The sequence below is a fragment of the Scardinius erythrophthalmus genome (genome assembly GCF_964197995.2).
Source record: "Scardinius erythrophthalmus genome assembly, chromosome: 10".
In the NCBI taxonomy this organism is placed as follows: Eukaryota; Metazoa; Chordata; class Actinopteri; order Cypriniformes; family Leuciscidae; genus Scardinius; species Scardinius erythrophthalmus.
Window position 1 is genome coordinate 17,846,257 of NC_138230.1, and position 19,759 is coordinate 17,866,015.

General features: G+C 37.5%; 2 protein-coding genes across 6 annotated transcripts in view; one reads left to right on the plus strand and one right to left on the minus strand.

The window, feature by feature from the left end:
* Positions 1-460: 460 nt before the first annotated feature.
* gpnmb (glycoprotein (transmembrane) nmb) lies at positions 461-13,335 on the plus strand. Of its 2 annotated transcripts, none has more exons than XM_081377303.1 (12): positions 461-632; positions 1,433-1,564; positions 4,543-4,686; positions 4,831-5,004; positions 5,088-5,249; positions 6,312-6,632; positions 6,818-6,877; positions 8,178-8,420; positions 9,953-10,058; positions 10,371-10,594; positions 12,315-12,408; positions 12,488-13,335. In XM_081377303.1, exons 1-12 carry the CDS (start codon positions 563-565, stop codon positions 12,633-12,635), a joined length of 1,878 nt encoding a protein of 625 aa, XP_081233429.1. In that variant the 5' UTR covers positions 461-562; the 3' UTR covers positions 12,636-13,335. The 2 variants fall into 2 exon arrangements, with proteins under 2 accessions (XP_081233429.1, XP_081233428.1); XM_081377302.1 differs by having other exon boundaries at positions 471-632; positions 4,543-4,704; positions 12,488-13,334.
* A 179-nt stretch (positions 13,336-13,514) lies between these two features.
* igf2bp3 (insulin-like growth factor 2 mRNA binding protein 3) overlaps positions 13,515-19,759 on the minus strand; it is a 31,875-nt gene continuing 25,630 nt past the window's right edge. For 2 of the 4 annotated variants that reach the window (XM_081377305.1, XM_081377304.1), the window contains exons 15-16: positions 16,487-16,600; positions 15,905-16,154 (exon numbers count right to left, since the gene is read on the minus strand). In XM_081377305.1, coding sequence (XP_081233431.1) covers positions 16,056-16,154; positions 16,487-16,600 — 213 coding nt within the window. In that variant the 3' untranslated portion in view covers positions 15,905-16,055. Of the gene's footprint in view, positions 16,155-16,486; positions 16,601-19,759 lie in introns of all 4 variants that reach the window. The other 2 variants (XM_081377307.1, XM_081377306.1) reach the window with 2 other exon arrangements.

Below are 19,759 nucleotides of genomic sequence, written 5' to 3' on the forward strand. Positions count from 1 at the left end.
GAAATTTTATAAAGGATTTTCAAAAATGTATGCAATTATCAATCCAAATATTACATTTTTAATAACTTGTATAGACGTTTTTAAAAATATGTCCACATATAATCATTCTTATTTGTCGTTGACCCTCAAATCTAAAAAAGAAAAAAGGACTCTACAGATCAAGGATATCTAATATAATGGACCATTAAAAAGGCAACAATGTAGCCTACCATTTGTTTTGGACAAGACTACGAAGCCTAAAGTCTCAGACATCAGTCTAAGAAAAATAAGATTATTTTGAAATAGCTTGTGTTTCGAAATACAAGGAGAAAGCAACAAGGGTCACGCCAACATGAGACTCCGAGGTCTCCTCTCAGCTCGCGCTCATACATCCCAATTAAGAATCAGATGCTTCTTGTTACAGAAACGTCACATGATTGTTGTATTAAATTAGAGCTCGTGCGAGTGACTGAGCAGAAGAGAGTTGAGGTCTGGGACGAGCAGCTGGACTGGCAGAGTGGGACATACAAGGAAAAAAAAACCCAATCTGATCACTATTTGTATTTTCACCCAAAAAGTCGACATGATGCATTTGGAAATGTTACTCGTGCTGGCCTGGGCATTTTTCGTTCCTATAACGAACAGCAAAAAAAGTAAGTAAAAACTTTTTTTAACGAAATGATTAGTTTAATAATGTTTATAATTGTTACATGCTGTCCGCACATTTTTCTAATAAAGTTTTTACGTTTTTGGACAAGTGATTGTTGAATCAAGGTGATTTTGAATAGGCTAAACCACTAAAACAATCTTAGGGTGTAGGCTAGTATAACATTTTCCAGGTTGCCATTTCCAAATTCCCCCAAAATCGACGTAAATTATGCTTGGTAAAACATATGATAGGCTATAGCTATGTTTTACAGTGTGTTGGAATAATTGTTTTCGTCCGCGCGCTGCAGTCTCATGAAACTAATTAGTCTTGTGAAAATACTTTCCTCAATATTTCGTTCAGACTGTGCGAATATGCTTTCTAGTCTTTTCTTTTAATTTCTTTTTTTAATATCTGAGTTCGTTAAAAGTATCCATACGCAGAATGCAAGGATAGATAAAGTTAGTGCGTAAATTACGCGCATTTTAAGACTTCTTTTTGGGAAGAAGGCTATATCTGGGGCTTTTGTCCTATTTTTTAGTAGGTTGATATTTTTACGTTCACCTCTGTTTTTGTAGATATAGCCCACTGAAAAGTGGCAAATTCCCTGTGAGACAACTAGCCCAGTTTTCCCTGATATGGTTTATAAAATTTCAAGACTAATTCATGTAAATTATTGTCCATTTAATTACATGAAACAGTTCCATAGCGAAGAAATGCTTGTGTAATGGAGCCATGAGTTTTGCATGGCTTTATTTTCATTCACAATGCTTTTAAAAGATCTGTTTTCCCTTGTCATGAGTGCAGCTTATGGTGACATGTTCCCTCACAAACACAAGCTCCCTTTTCCGTTCCCAATCCCTGGATGGGATCCGGACACGAACCCTTGGGACGAATCTTTGTATCCCCCCATCAAACAACAGCTGACTCGCAGACATGGTAAGAGTTCTGTAAAATAGCCTATCAGTGTTACTTATTTTGATCCACAAGATCATTCTTGAGTGAAATAAATATAGGCTAAAATAATTTGCATAAAATTGTACACCACACTTCAGAAATGCACAGAAGAACCCCTTTTGGTTCCACAATTGATATTAAACAAACAAACAAACATGTTTTTTAGTGTAAAGAAAAAATATATATATATATTTTCCACTATAAAGAACCTTTTGTGTAGGCTAATGGGAAAGTTCAGTGGATACAGGTTCTTCATGGCACAATCGATGCCAATACAGAACCTTATTTTTAAGAGTACAGGCACTCAAAGTGTATTAATTATAACATGATTATTTATATTTACACAATAGATATGAGATAACCCAGTTTTAATAATTGTGATATCAAAATAATTTCTGGACTTTTGGCAAACATAATGTAAAGTTTTAGAGTGAGACAAGCCAGCTAATAGCACACATCCCAGAATTCATCAAATTGCCAATGGGTGCGTCTCAATCAGCTCTCTAGCTCCCTCGGTCGGGAATCAACATATCGTGTTCACCAATTCAGGCACTGTGATGGACAGTAAGGACCCTGGCTCACTACGCTAGTAGTAATGAGTTACTAGTAGTATTAGTAGTAACTAATGAGTACTGGCCTATATAGGCCTAAAAAATAGAGACACTAATGACTCTATTTCCGGTGACATGATAACATCCTCATTGTATATACACTGTTGTTATGTACAACATCAGAACTGATATCGTTCAGACATTATTTTTGACATGTTATTTAAAGTAGCCTACATTATGATAAATACATTGCTTGTTGCATTTGCAACATTTGCCTGTTACATAGGCCTATGTGCATAATTTCAGCTGTAAATAAATGATAATATTACTAACTTATGTTCACTATACCTGTGATGTAGGCTATGCTTATGCTATAGGCCTATTAAATCTTTCCCCGCCGGCGTATTTTTAATTTTTTTGATCATTTTTTGAACATTCGTTTTTGATAATTTTCACAAAAAATGTCATGGTCCCCAGAATATTTTGTTGAATGAATATCTGAACATGCAATATATCAATACCTCATAAAAAAAAAAATGCAAATGATTATATATGACATCGCTTGTTTCTGCTTAATTCTTAGCCTGTGCTTTGATCTTCTTCTTCTTTTAGTTTTATGGCGGATTGCAACCATGACTTATTATTTTATTAAAAATACATAAACTAAATCTTATAGTATATACCCCTATATCCTTCAGGTATTCCACAACAGCTTTCTATGTATCGTTTACCACTTCTCCTGTTGTTCCCAATACACCCTCAAGGTTCCATTTCTTCCCGCCTGACTTATCTTTTGCTTTAGTCTAATCCTCTCTTCCCTGTATTTCCTACAATGAAACATTATATATATTATATAATATATATATATATTATATATATATATATATATTTCACATTCCAAACATTCATCTGATTGACTTTTACCTAATAAAAACTTTTTTTTATTTAACCCTGTGTGGTCAAACCTCAGTATGGTTAAAACAGACTCTTCCCTTCTGTTCATTCTAATCACACCCTGCAGATTTCTACACTGTAATATTTCCTTCCATTATTCCCACCTGTCCTGTCCTTTCTTCATCATTTCTTTTTTGATCACTGCCTTAGCTTCTCCTTTACCAAAGGGAATATTTATAACATCGCTCATCCTGGTTGATTTTTTTTGTTCCTATTTTGTCTGCTCTCTCATTCCCCTTTTTTACTTAAGGTACCCAGCAAAATATCACATCTATCCGAAGCCTTCGCAATCAAAATAAACTTTGATGTATTTCTAGCATTTCAGTGTTTTAATCAAGAGATTCAGTAGGCTACTCTTTCAGGAGATGTGTCATAGCGCCCCCTAGGGGCCCTTGCGTATTACAGTGAAAACACAGAAGCCAGGAAAATTCTGTGTTTGTCTGGGAAGCGTTTTCTCACAAATAACGGAAAATTTTGTGTTTGACGGGGAAAGAGTTCAATAATTCATTTATAATAAAACAATGTTTTGTTTTTTCAAAACATCTATTAGGCCTACATGTTATTGTGTGTGATGAGTTGGCTCGCGGGATGTAGGCTATGTTTCACACTTCAGAACTTTCATTAAGGTAACGGGGTGTCTGAAATTGCATATAGCCTACTCTTTTGAGTATAGCCTTATTTTGAATAATTAATTAGGCTACTTCACGACCGCTAAAAAGTATGTTCTTTATAGTATGAATGTGAATGTGAATATAATCTGGACGGATACTACATTCGCCATGTTTTCATTAACATGCCATTCACAAATCCTCTCCAGTGGCCTCATGGGATAGTATGCACACTTAAGGATCTCGCCAGGAGAGTAATTTGCTTAAGGAAGCTACTTTTTGCCAACTCTTTTATGAGGACTGTGAATTTAGACATACTACTTTTGTCACATACTGTTTTTTGCCTGCTATAGGAAAGTATACGATTTCGGATGCAGCATAGTGAGCATCGATGCTCCTTGGTTTTCATTATACATTGTGGGATTGTTTAGGAAGCGAAAGTTTCAGTGAACTGGAATTATTTTGCGACTGAGACAGCCCTTATAATGGCAGACTCCCTGATCAGTGCCCTGACTACTGAATTAGGGAGCTGATTGAGACGCACCCCATACTTACAGATATATGTGCTGATGTTTTCCCACCAAAATGATGTCTCTTACATGCAGGAGGAAGATGATCTCAGTAGTTAAGTGATATTATAAAAGTTTGACAAGATGGAAAGGTCATACTGAGGCCACACGAAACCCCCCCCCCCAAAAAAAGACTTCCAATTTAAATAATATTCCAAAGAAAACGTTTTAGAAATTGCCATTTTGTCCTTTTATAATTTCCATTTTTTCAAATTTTGAGATTAATATTTTTAATTTTTTTTATGTTTCTTAAAAATGCTCTCTCGTGAACATCACAGACAAACCACCGAAGGTGCGCCTCACGAGCGACAGCCCTGCAATGAACGGCTCGTGCATGTCATTCACTGCAGCTCTGGAGTTCCCACCCTGCCAGAAGGAGGACAGCAGTGGCAATCTGGTGTATGACGAGCACTGTGACGACGGTATGATGGAGGCCTCAGGTGCTTCATACCCCTATAATCTCTATGAACAATTGCAAGGGGAAAAAATGAGCTGTATTTCAAAAGGTTGCATTTACACATCACACATTATTTTTTCATCTGTTCAACCCCTTTGCTTTTTTTCAGCTAATGGGCAGGTGCGTTCAGGGTATGTGTTTAACTGGACATCCTGGTTGGATGACTATGGCTTTGGGAAGTGTACAGATTTGAAGAGGTGCAATGTTTTTCCTGATGGAAAGCCTTTTCCTCAGACCAATGACTGGAGACGTAGAGGTTATGTCTATGTGTGGCACACCATGGGTGAGTTTCAGCCATTCACTGACCCAAATGATATCAGTGTAACCACACTAATCTACCATCATCCTGTGGATTTCCCCTCACAGGCCAGTATTTTGAGACATGTGATGGCTCCTCCTCCCATCTGACCCTGAACACCACTAACATGACATTTGGAGCCGGTGTGATGGAAGTGATGGTTTATCGTAAACGTGAGCGCAGAAAGTACAGCCCGCTCTCTACGGACAGTACTGTGTTCTTCATAACAGGTCTGCCAGTTACTTTTAGTCATATTTATGTACAGGATCATAAATGTCCCTTGTATAGATTTCAATATATAAATAATATTATATGTATAATATTGTTTTTTATTATACTATTAATATTATTATGTAATTCAATATATTACCTTTATTATGTAATTATTTTGTTTTGGGTAAGATTTATTTTTAAAAAAGAAAAGAAAGAAATTGATACTTTTATTCAGCAAGGATGCTTCAAATTAATCAAAAGTGACAGAAAAGACATTTATTATAATGACAGCATATTATAATGATTTTTAAGGCTTAGTAATTGAGACTAGGGTAATGGCTGCTGAAATTTACAGGAATAAATTACATTTTAAAATATATTTAGAAGCCAGTTACTTTAAATTGCAATAATATATTTTACAATATTAAATTTTTTTCTCTGTATTTTTTAATTAAATAAATGTAGCCTATATAAATGCAGCCTTAATATATATATATATATATATATATATATATATATATATATATATATATATATATATATATATATATATATATATATATATATATATATATATATATATGTATGAAGACCTCCGATGCAAAAGCCTCTAAAAGCCACCTCTGTCAAAAATGAGATAATTATATTGGGTGAATGCTCTCCACACACAGTATACGTTCATCAAATATTTTTAATTCAAACTCACTAAATCACAGCCTCAGCCCATTCAGTGGCCTTTTATCGTGGCCAGCCTAAGGCACACCTGTGCAATAATCATGCTGTCTAATCAGCATCCTGATATGCCACACCTGTGAGGTGAATGGATTAGCTCGGCAAAGGTGAAGTGCTCACTAACACAGATTTAGACAGATTTGTGAACAATATTTGAGAGAAATAGGCCTTTTGTGTACATAGAAAAAGTCTTAGATCTTTGAGTTCAGCTCATGAAAAATGGGAGCAAAAACAAAAGTGTTGCGTTTATAATTTTGTTCAGTGTATATATATAAAGATTAAAACCACTTCAACTTCTTTTATTGATCAATTTTCGATTTTTAACCAAGGTTTTTTTTTTCATCCAGATAAGATTCCGCTCTCTGTGAACATTTCCCAGAAACAAGCAGCCAGCATAACTGACAAAAACATCTTTGTCAGAGGGTCTGATGTGATTTTCAACGTCCAGATCCACGACCCAAGTAACTATCTGAAGACAGCTGATGCGGTGGACTTCAGTTGGGACTTTCGGGATGGCAACCAGTTGGTCACCCACAGCAATGTGGCAACCCATGCATACAACACGCTTGGAAATGTTACAGTCAAGCTCTTAGTGGTGGCTTCATTCCGTGTACCCTGCCCACCACCGACTCCAACACCAATGCACTTCACACAGGCTCATACCCCAGGTAATCTCATCAACACAGGCACTTTACGCTCCTAGACAACAGATATCCTCTCATCTAAGCCAGACATATAATATTCATTATTATCCAATAAAATCAGGTCAAAATGTGGACACATGCTTAAAACTGCTGTCATGTTAAAGGCCAGCCAATATACAGCATTCTGTTTGATGTGTTTTGTGTTTCAGCAATGCCTACTCTACCTCCTGGCACTCATGCATTCACTAGCAAAATGGAGACCACCAAGGGTAAGACAAGTTGTATTTGAAACAACAAAAAATTATAATATGAATGACTACAAACAGAACACGTAAAGGACATTTCTACAACCCCAAATCCTGAAAAGTTGGGACCTTTTGTAAAATGCAATGAAATCAAGAATCTGTGGTTAGTTCATTCTCTTTCATCTTTATTTAACTGACAAAAGTACAAAGAAAAGATTTCCAATGGTTTCACTGAACAACTTAATAGTATTTTGTAAATATAAACAAATGCTTATTTTGATGGCTGCAACAAAAAAAGTTGGGACAGAGGCAAAAAAAAAAAAAAAAGATACAATATCCAAGTCAAACTGTTTTGAAACAAAACACAATGAGCAGGTGAATTGATAATAGGTGAGGTTATTGTGATTGACTGTGTAAAAGAGCTTCTCAGTCTTTGCAAGCAAAGATGGGTCATGGCTCATCACTTTGAGCCAAATATCACGAGTGAATTGTCAAACAATTCAAAAATCACATTTCTCAAAGCAAGATTGCAAAGAATTTATGTCTTTCACCATCTACCATATATAATATTGTGAAAAAATTCAGAGAATCCATAGATCTCAGTAGATGTAGGACAAGGCAGGAAACCTCTGTTGAATGTGCGTGACCTTTGAGCCCTCATACGGCACTGCATGAGAAACCATCTTGCTGCTCTGTTAAATATATCCACATGTGCTCGGGAGTCCTTTGAAAAACTTTTGTCACTCAACACAGTCTGACGCTGCATCAAGAAATGCAACTCGAATCTCTGTTACTTCAAGCAGAAATCTATACATCTGTTTAATGCAGAGATGCCGGCAAGTTCTCCGGGCCTGAGCTCATCTCAGGTGGTCTAAAAGATAGTGGAAACGTGTGCTGCGATCAGTTGTGTCCACGTTTAAGCTTGTTTTTGGGGAAAACGGACATTGAGTTCTCAGTCCCATAGATAGACGAAAGGGACCATCCAGACTATCATCAGCGACAGGTACAAAAGCAAACATCTGTCATGGTATGAGGTGCATCAGTGCAATGTGAGTGAAGGTACATTGACATGGTGGAGGCGTATATTTGGATTGTACAGAGACATAAACTGCCATCAAGATGACATCTTTCCTGGGAAGTGAGACAATGCCAGGCCTCATTTAGCATGTTCTACAACAGAGTGGTTTCTTAGACACTTTACACCAAAGCTGAAAGAGAGTTAACAAATCACAGATTCTTGATTTTATTGCATTTTACAGAATGTCCCAAATTTGCTGGATTTGGGGTTGTACAATGTATTTAATACTTTTTAACTATTCTCTAGCTCCTATCATCACCAATCCTTCACCAAGTACAACCCCTCAAGTTCATTCAACTGCTGTCCCAACAACCGAACCATTACAAACTGATTCAGAGGTGACATCTATTACAACAACTGCTGTACCTGAGGCCAGTTCAACCTATAAGCAGCCCACCTCTCCGCCGATGATCAAACTCACACACTTCAAGGAGTCCGACTGTTTCCGCCACATGTATGGTTCGTTTGAAGGCGAGATAATCATCATTGGTAAGAAGATTACCAGACCACAGTTTTTTTTGGTTTGCATCAGGGTTATCGCTAGCTAAAACCAAAACCATTAAAAAAGAATTGTTTATAATAAAATAAACAATAACTGAAATAAAATTAAATTTAAAAAAGCTACATTTCTCATTTTAATTTACTTTAAAGGTGCAGTAAGCAATTTCTGAGCAATGCTGTTGAAAGTGGATCAGACGGAGCAGCGCAACAAACTTGTAGCCAATCAGCAGTAGGGGGCGTGTCCACTCATGATGGGGGAGGAGAGAGAGTGAGCAAGAGGGAGATTTGAAGAAAGACTTTAGAAAGAGAGATGGCTGAGAGACATTACAAAAGAGAAAAGCTCAGGGGAATATCACTGGAAAAAAGAAAGGTTATAATCAGGCAACAGCTTTAGGACCCATGTTACCACCTCACACGAGCTTAAAAAAACGGTTTTGCGATATATGGGAGTTTTTGTGAAATTGATGTGTTTTGGGCGTATTTTCAATTCATGATTTCAATTTGCGCAATATGAAGCGTAATGGAAACGCAGCTGTTGTGCTGCTGGCAACTAACAACAAACTCTTGCTTGTATACTTCATTTTTTGTTCTTCCTTGTCATTCGTTCATCATCTTTGCTTTATGTTTCGCGAAGCATTATTTTAGTTTCTGCTATGATAAAAGAGACATCCACTCTTGCATTCTTCCAATACCTTTAATTTGTTATACTTTATGCTTTTCAGCAAAAAACATCAGAAACATACATTTTGCCCCATTATGAAACCCTCTGCACACAATTCTTAACATATCGGACATGCTCGAAAGACTGTTTTCAGTTCAGTGTACTGTTGGACTAACTGGAGTGCAGAATGAGTTGGCAGAAACCCGCATCAAAGGATCATGTACTCCCGGATATTGGCTCATTTCAAGATGGTATGACTGTCAGACACATCTGAAAGTGTTTGATTGAGTAACTTGGTAGATCTGTGCTGATTTGAGCCACAAACTGCTTCAGACGTTTCAGTCCAATATGGTGAACTGGTTCAGCCAGTTCACTAAAAAGAACCGGTTCAAAAGAACGATTAGTTCGCTAACTGGACATCACAACGGTGTTTGTTTGGGTTGATTTCAAATATCAACAGTGTTTCTCAGAAATCGCTTTCTGCACGTTTAAGTTGAACTAAATAAACTAAAAAACTTCCCCGCTGGGTTCACAGACTAAAATTCCTGTTTGAGCTGGTTTAACTGGAAATTGCACTGCCATGTGTTGTTTTTTCCTAAGGCATGTTTAAAAAAGCAACTTAAATGTCCTTATTGAACTAAGGCCTAATCCTAAGCCCTGTCTGTGAAACCATGCCTAAAAATACCAAATTTAAACGTAAAATGCAAACAGAAAATATAAAAATAAAATCTAATATACTCCAAAATATTACAAACAATAAATTAATATATCAGTGATTCTAAAATAACACTGGTATGTTTTGTACTTTTCATTATTGTTTTTTATTTAGAAAAAAAAAAGTTTATGTCTGTTTCTACAGAACCTCCTCCAGCTCTTCAGAATCTGCCAGCTAATCAGATTTTAAAAGTGTCAGCTGACCAAATTTCCAACACATCTGTAAACTTCATGGTGACATGCTCAGGCAGGTAAGATTTAGACAAACCGCATATATATATATATATATATATAGCCTATATATATATATATATATATATATATATATATATATATTAAAAAAAGCAGACAGAAGATCATGTGCTTCACATGAGAAGACAGAAAGTGAAGAGCATTTTTAGATGTAGTTGATTCTGATCTGCAGTGAGCATTTTGAGGCCCTCCAGCTGAGACATTTCACAGCACGTCTCCGTCATATGTCAAAAACATTCAGTCACATTTACAACACAGATGACGTGTGGATCACACCCAATATAATTGAGCATCATCCCTCCTTTTCTCAGTGTTCCCTCAGTGGCCTGTACCATAGTGGCCAACTCCGCCTGTCAGGAGGTCAAGAATATCTTGTGTGAGGACGTGGCCCCTTACGGCGAGGGCTGCAAGATCAGTTTGACACGCATTTTCCAAACGCCGGGCACTTACTGTGTCAACATCACGCTGGGTGTGCCTGGAGGCTTGGCTCTTGCCACCACCACCTCAGTCATAATTGGCAACAGCCCTGACAAGAGTAAGTTTGTATGTAGTGTCCCTTGAAATTATTATTTTTTTTATTTATTTTTATAGAATTATCCGGTTTCACTTTATTTTGATGGTCCTTTTAACACATTCTGTTGACTATAAGTAATGTTGCACCTACATGTCTACTAACTAACATTAGTAAAGCATTAGTAGACTGGTAGGGTTAGAATAAGTTGGCATGAAGTTACTTCTAGTCAACTGAATGTTCAAAAGGGACCATCAAAAGTAATTTTTTATAATATGTTATTTTAGTATTATTTATATAAAAGTAGTATTTAATATTCTGAATGAGCTTTTTTCCCCGTATAATTTTACATTTATTTTGTTACGTGCTTTCGTTGTTTTTATTAGTTTCTAAAAATATATTTCAATTTATTTTTACTTCAGTTTTAGTTTTGGTCATTTTAGTACTTAAACTTAATTTATTTCAGTTAGTTGCCAAGGCAAATTTTCAAATTTTCATTTAAAGGAGAACTCCGGTCAATTTTAACATTGAGCTCATTTTTTTGTAAATTTGGAGTGCTGTCAATACAGAGAACAACGACAAAAATCAGTGTTGCCTACACCGTGTTATCCTCTTTTTAAAATGTGCGCCCTGTTGACTTCAATGGGGCAAGTTTTAAACCTGCTTTTAGCCTCTTAACATCCTTGATGTGTCATTACAAGTGCACAGCTAATGTGAGTGATTCCTCTAGAGTGAACACGGGTGAATCTGACTGCAGTAGATGTGAAAGATATGAATAATAATAAAGTTAATTCGGCCAGCGCTCATACCTGTATTTACATCCTGTTTTCAGTTGAAGTTCAAAGTAGTCGAGTTCACACGCGTGATCATAGGTAACTAAACATATGCGCGAGAACTCGACAATCGACTACTTTGGACTTCAACCGAAAACAGGATGTAAATACAGGTATGAGCGCTGGCCGAATTAACTTTATTTTTATTCATATCTTTCACATCTACTGCAGTCAGATTCACCTTGTTCACTCTGAAGGAATCACTCACATTAGCTGTGCACTTGTAATGACACATCAAGGATGTTAAGAGGCTAAAAGCAGGTTTAAAACTTGCCCCATTGAAGTCAACAGGGTGCAAAATTTAAAAAGAGGATAACGGTGTAGGCAACACTGATTTTTGTCGTTGTTCTCTGTATTGACAACACTCCAAATTTACAAAAAAATGAGCTCAATGTTAAAATTGACCGGAGGTCTCCTTTAAGTGTTTTATGTAAAATGTATAGATTTTTTTCAGCTCATTTTTGTTTAGTGTTGCCAACTATTTCCAATGGAAAGTAGCTAAAGCCTGCTCAAAAAATTTGTTAAATGTTGCTAGATGACGTAATGCACCAACTCCTAATATGTGCTCACATACTGTATTTTAATATTAGTATTTAATACATAGCTGATCATTTAGGCTACATATTTTCTGTCACACAGCAGAACAAGTATATAGTGACTGACTAAATGTTAACCAGCAGTCCAAAAAGTCACTAGTTTTGAAAAAAAGTCACCCCCCCCCCCCAAAATTCATTAAAGGGGTGTCTCTAAACTGAGCTTTTTCCTGTTTTTTTTTCCTCACAAATATTTCACTTTAAATCAAACATTTATAAAGATTTAGAAATGTATAATTGTACAGACTTATAAATAATATTTATATAATTATAATTGGCTGATGAATATTTAAAAAAAAAATGTATCCCTCTTCTTAGACTCTCCTAAATCCTCCCATGTTGCTGAGGTGGTTCTGTCTTCCAGCGCTGTGCTTATTTCCATCTTTGCATTCATTGCCATCATGGCTTACAAGTGAGTACCACTAACCAAACTGATGTTTTAAAAACATAATACGAATCTTAATCCCTTCATTTTTTTCTATTCCTTTTAGGCGATATAAGGTGTATCGTCCAGTGAGGCGCTCTATGCTGGAGGACGCCGAGAGAAATGCTGGTAGCTGGAGTTTAAGTGGACTAAGAGCAGCTCTGTTCTCTGCCGACGAGGAGAGAAGTCATTTATTGACAGAAAGGCCACAATAGACTGATCCGAGATGTCGCAGCGTCTAGTTTCTGCAGCTGCTATTTATTCGATACATCACTCAAAGCTGTAGTCTATCTATAAGAATAACAAGTGATCTCGTAGACCAGTGTTTTCAACAAGATTAGATTACTCTGGCATCTTCTATTCAGTTAAGTTAGAATAAATAATCAAAGCATTTTAGCTACCGCACATACAAGCTTTAAAGATTTTTAATGGGAGATAGGGTATGAATGAGCTCAGATAGATCTATGAACCAGGACTTAAAGCTGAAAATTACCGCTTTTGGCCAATTTTGAGTGAAGCTTTGTGGCATTTGATTTGACATGTTCATATGAAATATTTCTTAATGTGCAGAAAGGATGAGAAAGTTGAGTGAGAAGGGTAGTGTAATGTTCCGAGAAGATACGGTTTTGAATATATTCAAGAGATATTGGATTCATTTTTGAATGTTTGGGGAGTGGACTTGGTGCACTTTTTTGGAGAAGGACCGATGTCTTTCACTTGATGGTAATTAAGCTGTTATTTCATAAGAAAACCCTTTACTAACAACTTATGACATGAATTTGGGAAATTTGTATTGATCACACACATGCAGGTTGGGTATTTAAATTAATTTGACAGCACTTCTGGAAAATATAATTAACCACTCCTGTAAGTGCTGTATATACAAAAATATTCTAATAAACTTTCTAAACCACTATCTGCCATTTTTATATATTGATAACCCATTTTGAAAATTCTTCAACCTTTGTAGGGGTCATTGTATTTGAACTGAAATTAGACTAGTTTTGGGGATGGGGAGGGAACAACCTTCCAGTTCACAAAGTGACAAATATGGACACAAAGAACAGCCAAGGAATCACAAACGATGGTTGCTAGGAGCCAACTTGACTTTTAATTATTTTCTTTGTATCAGAGGCATTTGACAAGTGGAGGTGTGTGAGGGCGCACAAGCACGGTCGGAGGGGATGTTGCTTATCATGCTGAAATCGGACCACGTTTTTTTCCCGGGAACTATTCCAGATCCCAGAATTCCACATCACATTCCCACTGAAACATGATTCACCACACAACACAGCCATGAAAAATGAAATTGGATCAGATCAGTCAAAAAAGAAAAGAAAAAAAAAACGAAAAAAAAAAAAAAACTGTAGCATCCATAAGACATGAAAAAGGTAAAAAATAAAAGACTCCATTGTTCATATTTCATAAGCAAGAAATGAAGCAGGCCCTTGAAAAAAGTTCTATAGCCATCATTAATCAGTTTCCAAATTAAACACTTTGACCTTTAATACAATACCTATGCAAGAAATAAAGCCCAATACAAGGAAGCCACACCACCAAACCAAGAAGCCGAAAGAAAAAGGGGGAAAAAGCAATTAGGTGAGGTTTCAAATCAGTTAGCAGAGAATAAATTGCAGGCAAAAATGAAATCATTTTCTTAGTCATCTTTAAAGCCTAGCCATACATGATTTTTTTTTTTTTTAAATGATATTTTTTTTTCTGTGAGGAAAGGGACAGGTGGGATATGACCCTATAGATTCTAACAAATAGCAATATGCCTCTAATTTAAATACTTTTCTAACAAGAGGTAGATCAAAAACGGTGTAAGAAGTGTGGAAAGAAAAACAATACGATCACTTGTGCCCCTCTGGTCAGCGCTCGGCGCCACGCGCATTCCCAGTGCGGAAGTGTTCGCGAGGGACTCGAGGTATCGCTGCGCGCGCTGGAGGTCTCGGGTGAGATGGAAGGATTCCCGCCACACACCCTTTTCCTCAGCTGAGGTAGACAATGGTCTAACTAGTGTGGAAGCATGGATGCACTCTTTTACCACAATCAAATCATATTTACATTCTGCATGAAAACAAAGGAATATTGGTTTTTTCACTTATTTACTAAACGTTTAGTTTCTTTGCTAATGTTCATTTTATATATTTTTTTGCTTTTTCACTTTGAATGAGAAACGAAAGATATAAATGAAACCGTTCGCGCGTTCATCTCTACGTCATAGCTCGTTAGCCTAGAGACGCGCCCCCGACTATTGTAACCTAATAGCTATTAACGCAAAAGCATCAGAACAGTGAAACTTCCCAACCCCGACATGCATTGACTGACGTTAAACACTGAAAATCTTCGGCATGTAAAGCCCAGTTTGATGCAAAAAGCCGTCCCAAGACCAAACGGAGCGCATTATTTGGAAAAGGGGGAGAAAAAAAAAAAACAAAAAAAAAAAACGATGAGCACGGGAAAAGAAAAAACAACCTCAATCGGGCTGGTCGTTCTTTTTTATTATGATAGACAACTAGTCGCGTTGAGGATGAGGGGGTGTCAAAGAGGTTACAGCAGGACCTTGATTATCCCTGACCTCTATTGCTTGCATCCAACCCTAACTGAAGTGTAATGAACTGCGGGTGAAACGTATGCTACCGCCGAGACAGGTATTAGCATATTAGCACGGCATTGCTGCGGTATGTATGGTTGGCGTTATTTCTCATTACCTTGACGTGTTCAGAGGGTGGTGGCTCCTCAGCGACACTGAGGCGCTTTTCTTTTCTTTCTCCTATCTGTAGCTAACATTGAAGCCCAAACTCCGCTCTTTTACACACCAGATATGCGCAAACTTATATACAGTTATTAATCGTGCGCACGCTGCAAACAGAACAAGGCGGAGTCCGGGATTCATCCGTTCACTACAGACTAAATTTTACATTTTCTTAAAAAAATAAAAATGTTCAAGAACTATTAGCTTTATAAAGTATACAAAATACCACAAAGCAAAATAAAAAAACAGAACATTTTTTTTTCATATATCATTTTCTTTTTTTCTGAGGTACTCTAGCCTGAGGTAGATCAGTAAAATGCATATTAACTTGGTTTCCTGGCCAACACCAATCAACACTTCCCTCAGTCATAAGTGGCAGTGTTGCTCCACCTTTCATAATTTTACATATGTATATATATATATATATATATATCTATTAATCTATAAAATGCATCAGAATTTATAAAATGCCACTATGGATCACAGGACAGCGTGCGTACTTCAACAATCCTCTTTCCATCTCAAGCCGAAGACCTTAAACCCCACCCCGTGTCACCCATTCCGCACCCCAAAAAAACAGGCTCAAAACGCCTTTTACACTCAAATGCTGCATTTCCCAATGAACTCAAATATCAAAAACTACGTTTAACGTTTGTCAATTAAGGACTGTGCATTTATCGTATTAAGGCAGGGACTGGGTGGCTGATTTTCCTATGATTTGATTCAAAGAAATTGTGAGGGGAGGGAAGGTGTACACAGTCTCAATGAAACTTCAGGAGGAATGGGTGTAAAAGCAGGCGGGGTTGTAAGGACATTCCCTGACCCCTGAGATGGACGCGTCCCGTGTCCTGTCAGTCTCCGAGAAGACGCGGTGGCTCTATTTCCTCCGGGTGACTGGTGGACCTGTGGCCGAGGCCTTAGGCTGCTGCTGCCGCCTCACCTGAGAGATAATCTCCTGGATCTTCCGCTGAGCCAGCTGAGAGACATGAAAGATAATGGAAAAATACTCAAATCAAAGCGCAAAATAACATAATGTCATCACAGTACTTGAGCAATAAATGAAAAAAGGCTGGATGATTGTATACTGGATAAAGCTGTGTGTAAGGCTCAATGAATCATTAAGAATTAAGAAGTACTTGATCAAAATACATACTGAAATTAATAATAAAATATTTATATATACACACTTGTAAGTATTATTTAAATACAATACATTAACACATTTATTGGGATCAGAGAAATTTTACCACCAGAGAATTTCACATTTTAACCATTATTCAGCTCTAGCATGTCTAGTAGCTCAATCACCTGGCTTGCATAGAAGTGGCCTGTGATTTTTACTACTACTTGGTCATTTTCATCAGGCGTCTGGTCCCGCGGGACAACCACCTCTGCACTGGTCAAGTTCTGTAGTTCATTCACCTAAAGACAAACAGAGAGCAGCGGTCATTCCTGGGAATCAGTGCCTTTGGTGTCCCCAGTAAAGATTATGATTTTACAGCCTTAAAATATTGAACAATATCAAAGCTGTCTTAGTCATAACACCATTTGAACTAAGCATATTGAAGTAGATAATTGTTTTTTTTACATTTTACAGCATTTTGAACCACCATATAGACCCATTTTTCCTATGTCCCCAGGTTTGCGTACCCCATTTTCATGTTAAAGGGATAGTTCACTTTGAAATTAAATTTTGGTATGTTTTAGCTTACCTCAAGGGCATACAAGATGTAGGTGTCTTTTTTTCCGCAGTAGTTTAAATTTTGATATTTTTAGGTCAAACCGTTCTTGTCTGACAGTCATATCATGCAGGTCTATGGTCACCCCCTCAAAGAGCATTAAGAGTCCAAATTAAAACAATTCCCCATCGTCCAAATTAAACAATTCCCCATCGTAAGTACCCATTGATGGCCTAAGACACGAAACGAGCGGTTTGTGTGAGAAAACGAACAGTATTTATATCGGTTTTACCTCTTATAACACAGCCACGTCCAAGTGATCTGAGGGCGCGGGCGCTTCCTGCTGTGTGACGTGTGCGCAGACTGGTGCATAGATATATATATATACACTAGATGTCGCATTAAAGACATTCGTTCCAATGAACTGCCGTAGCCAAGGCGACATCTAGTGTATATATTTCTATGCACCAGTCTGTGCACACGTCACACACCAGGATGCACTCGCGCCCTCAGATCACTTGGACGTGGCTGTGTTACAAGAGGTAAAAACGATATAAATACTGTTCGTTTTCTCACACATACCGCTCGTTTCGTGTCTTAGGCCATTAATGTGTACTTACGATGGGGAATTGTTTAATTTGGACGATGGGGAATTGTTTTAATTTGGACTGTGCATGCTCTTTGAGACAGTAACCATAGACCTGCATTATATGGCTGACAGACAAGAACGGTTTGACCTAAAAATATCAAAATTGAAACTACTGCGGAAAAAAAGACACCTACATCTTGGATGCCCTTGAGGTAAGCTAAAACATACCAATTTAATTCCAAAGTGAACTATCCCTTTAAATACAACACATACTACTGTGATTTTTCCGATTTTAATTTTTTTTATACGTTTTTGGGTATATCAGTATTGATTCTCTCTAATGTAAAGAGTTTAAATTAATTTTAACAATTACAATAAACATTTTTAGCTTGTCCCTTAATTTATTGTCCACTTATTTTTTACTACTTTCTCACCATCTATTTTTTTTAATAAATTTTATCTTTGAAATTCAACGTCAACCTGTTAAATCAGAAGACGTAACAGAGTGGACACCGAGTGTGTATCCGAAGGACAGTGCTTGCACAGTAGTGTCCCCACTCCCATCAAGACCATAGACAGTAAAAGAAATGGACACAGCGACCCCATTGGAACTCAATTGAGACCAGTGAAGCCCATTTTTAGCGATTTCTTAGCACTTCCTTTCCTGACGCGCAGACTCAAACCGAGCAAAGCGTTACACGGACCACGTGAGCAACCCGTCTGTCTTCTAGTAGCTGTGCCAAGAGAAATCTGAATCATTCCCTTCCGAATCTTGCAGAGACGAAGAGTGTGAGTAGGAATTGTCCATGAGCTTGGAGCAGGAGCAACTTTTGCTAGGTATTCTGATTAATTATATTGTCATTTTGCCTCTTACTCCCCCCGATTGCCCGCGAGCTTCTCCTCCCGTCCATACGGTAATCTCTCTACTGTGCGACAGAGTCGCTTGGTTATGACGCAATCGTTAGCCTACTTTTACAAAAACTGCTTCTACGGGGCCATAACATAAGCTACAAGGTAATGGATCATTTTATACATTGTCGTGTTTCTTTAGAAATAAATAATGGACAAATGGAGTCTTCAAACGCCTCAGATGTAAAATTATTCGCTGTCAAAGTGACGCCAAAATGAATGGGAGTCAATGGGATGCTAACAGCAGGTGAAGTTCTGCTACAAGATGGTGGCACGCGGTCGGCTTCAACTTCCGGTCGACTTCCTTCCCGCCTGATCAAGACAAGGCATTAGGACCCACACAGACCACAGGGAGAGCACCCCCTGCTGGCCTCACTAACATCTTCCAGCAGCAACCTGGTTTTCCTCAGGAGGTCTCCCATCCATGTACTAACCAGGCTCAACCCTGCTTAGCTTCAGTGGGCAACATTTGTCTTGGGCTACAAACTACAATTCATACATAAAATAAAATGTACACAACGCCCATAAATTAGAATCATAAGTATTTTAAAGGGGACCTATTATGCAAAATTCACTTTTATATTGTTTTTGAACATAAATCCATCCACTCCAATTGTTATTTTCCCCATTAATATGTAACAGCGTCTTAAAGGCTACGCTCACATTGTGAGCCTTAGTGCTTAATTCCGATTTATTATAGTGGTTCACATTGTCATTTTAAATGTGGCCAATTTCAGATTTCAGTGTGAACAGATCATGGTCCTGAACTGATCCGCATGCGCAAAATAACAATAAAAAGACGACACGCAGCTCGCTGTTATATGGAAGTAAACAGAGGACATTAAAGTACATGATTGCGCGTTTATAGTGTGATCTGCTGTGGAGGCCAGCAAATTTGTGCAGGCAATATAAAATAAAATAAAACTAAGATCAGAAGATGAAGAGCAGAATTTTTTTAACATTTCTGATACGAGCCCGCATGATTTGCTTGTATTTAAAGCTGTTGCTGTAATACCGGTACTTATAAGTTCAGAGACATCACTGTCCTTTCACTGACTTCATTGAGCAACTGTCTTGATAACTTCGGCTATGCAAAATCTTTGAGCACAGAATTGTGACGAATATTGCTCAAAAGGAGTGTTGTCAAAATCAGAAATTTTAAAAATGTGACCGGTCCGCTGATAGACGCCTGCTTGTGCTTTCAAACGCTCCCGTGCGTTGATCATTGAAGCCAATCACAGACATTCAGTATCCAAAGAGCGGGTGAACACAATAGCCAATCAGATGCATTTACGATTCCGGGCTCAAAGATTCACATTTTGAAAATTTCAGCACCGATTTGGTACCGAAGTCGGTACTTTTGACAACAACTCCTCTAGAGTGATGTAAAAGTCGCATGAATTC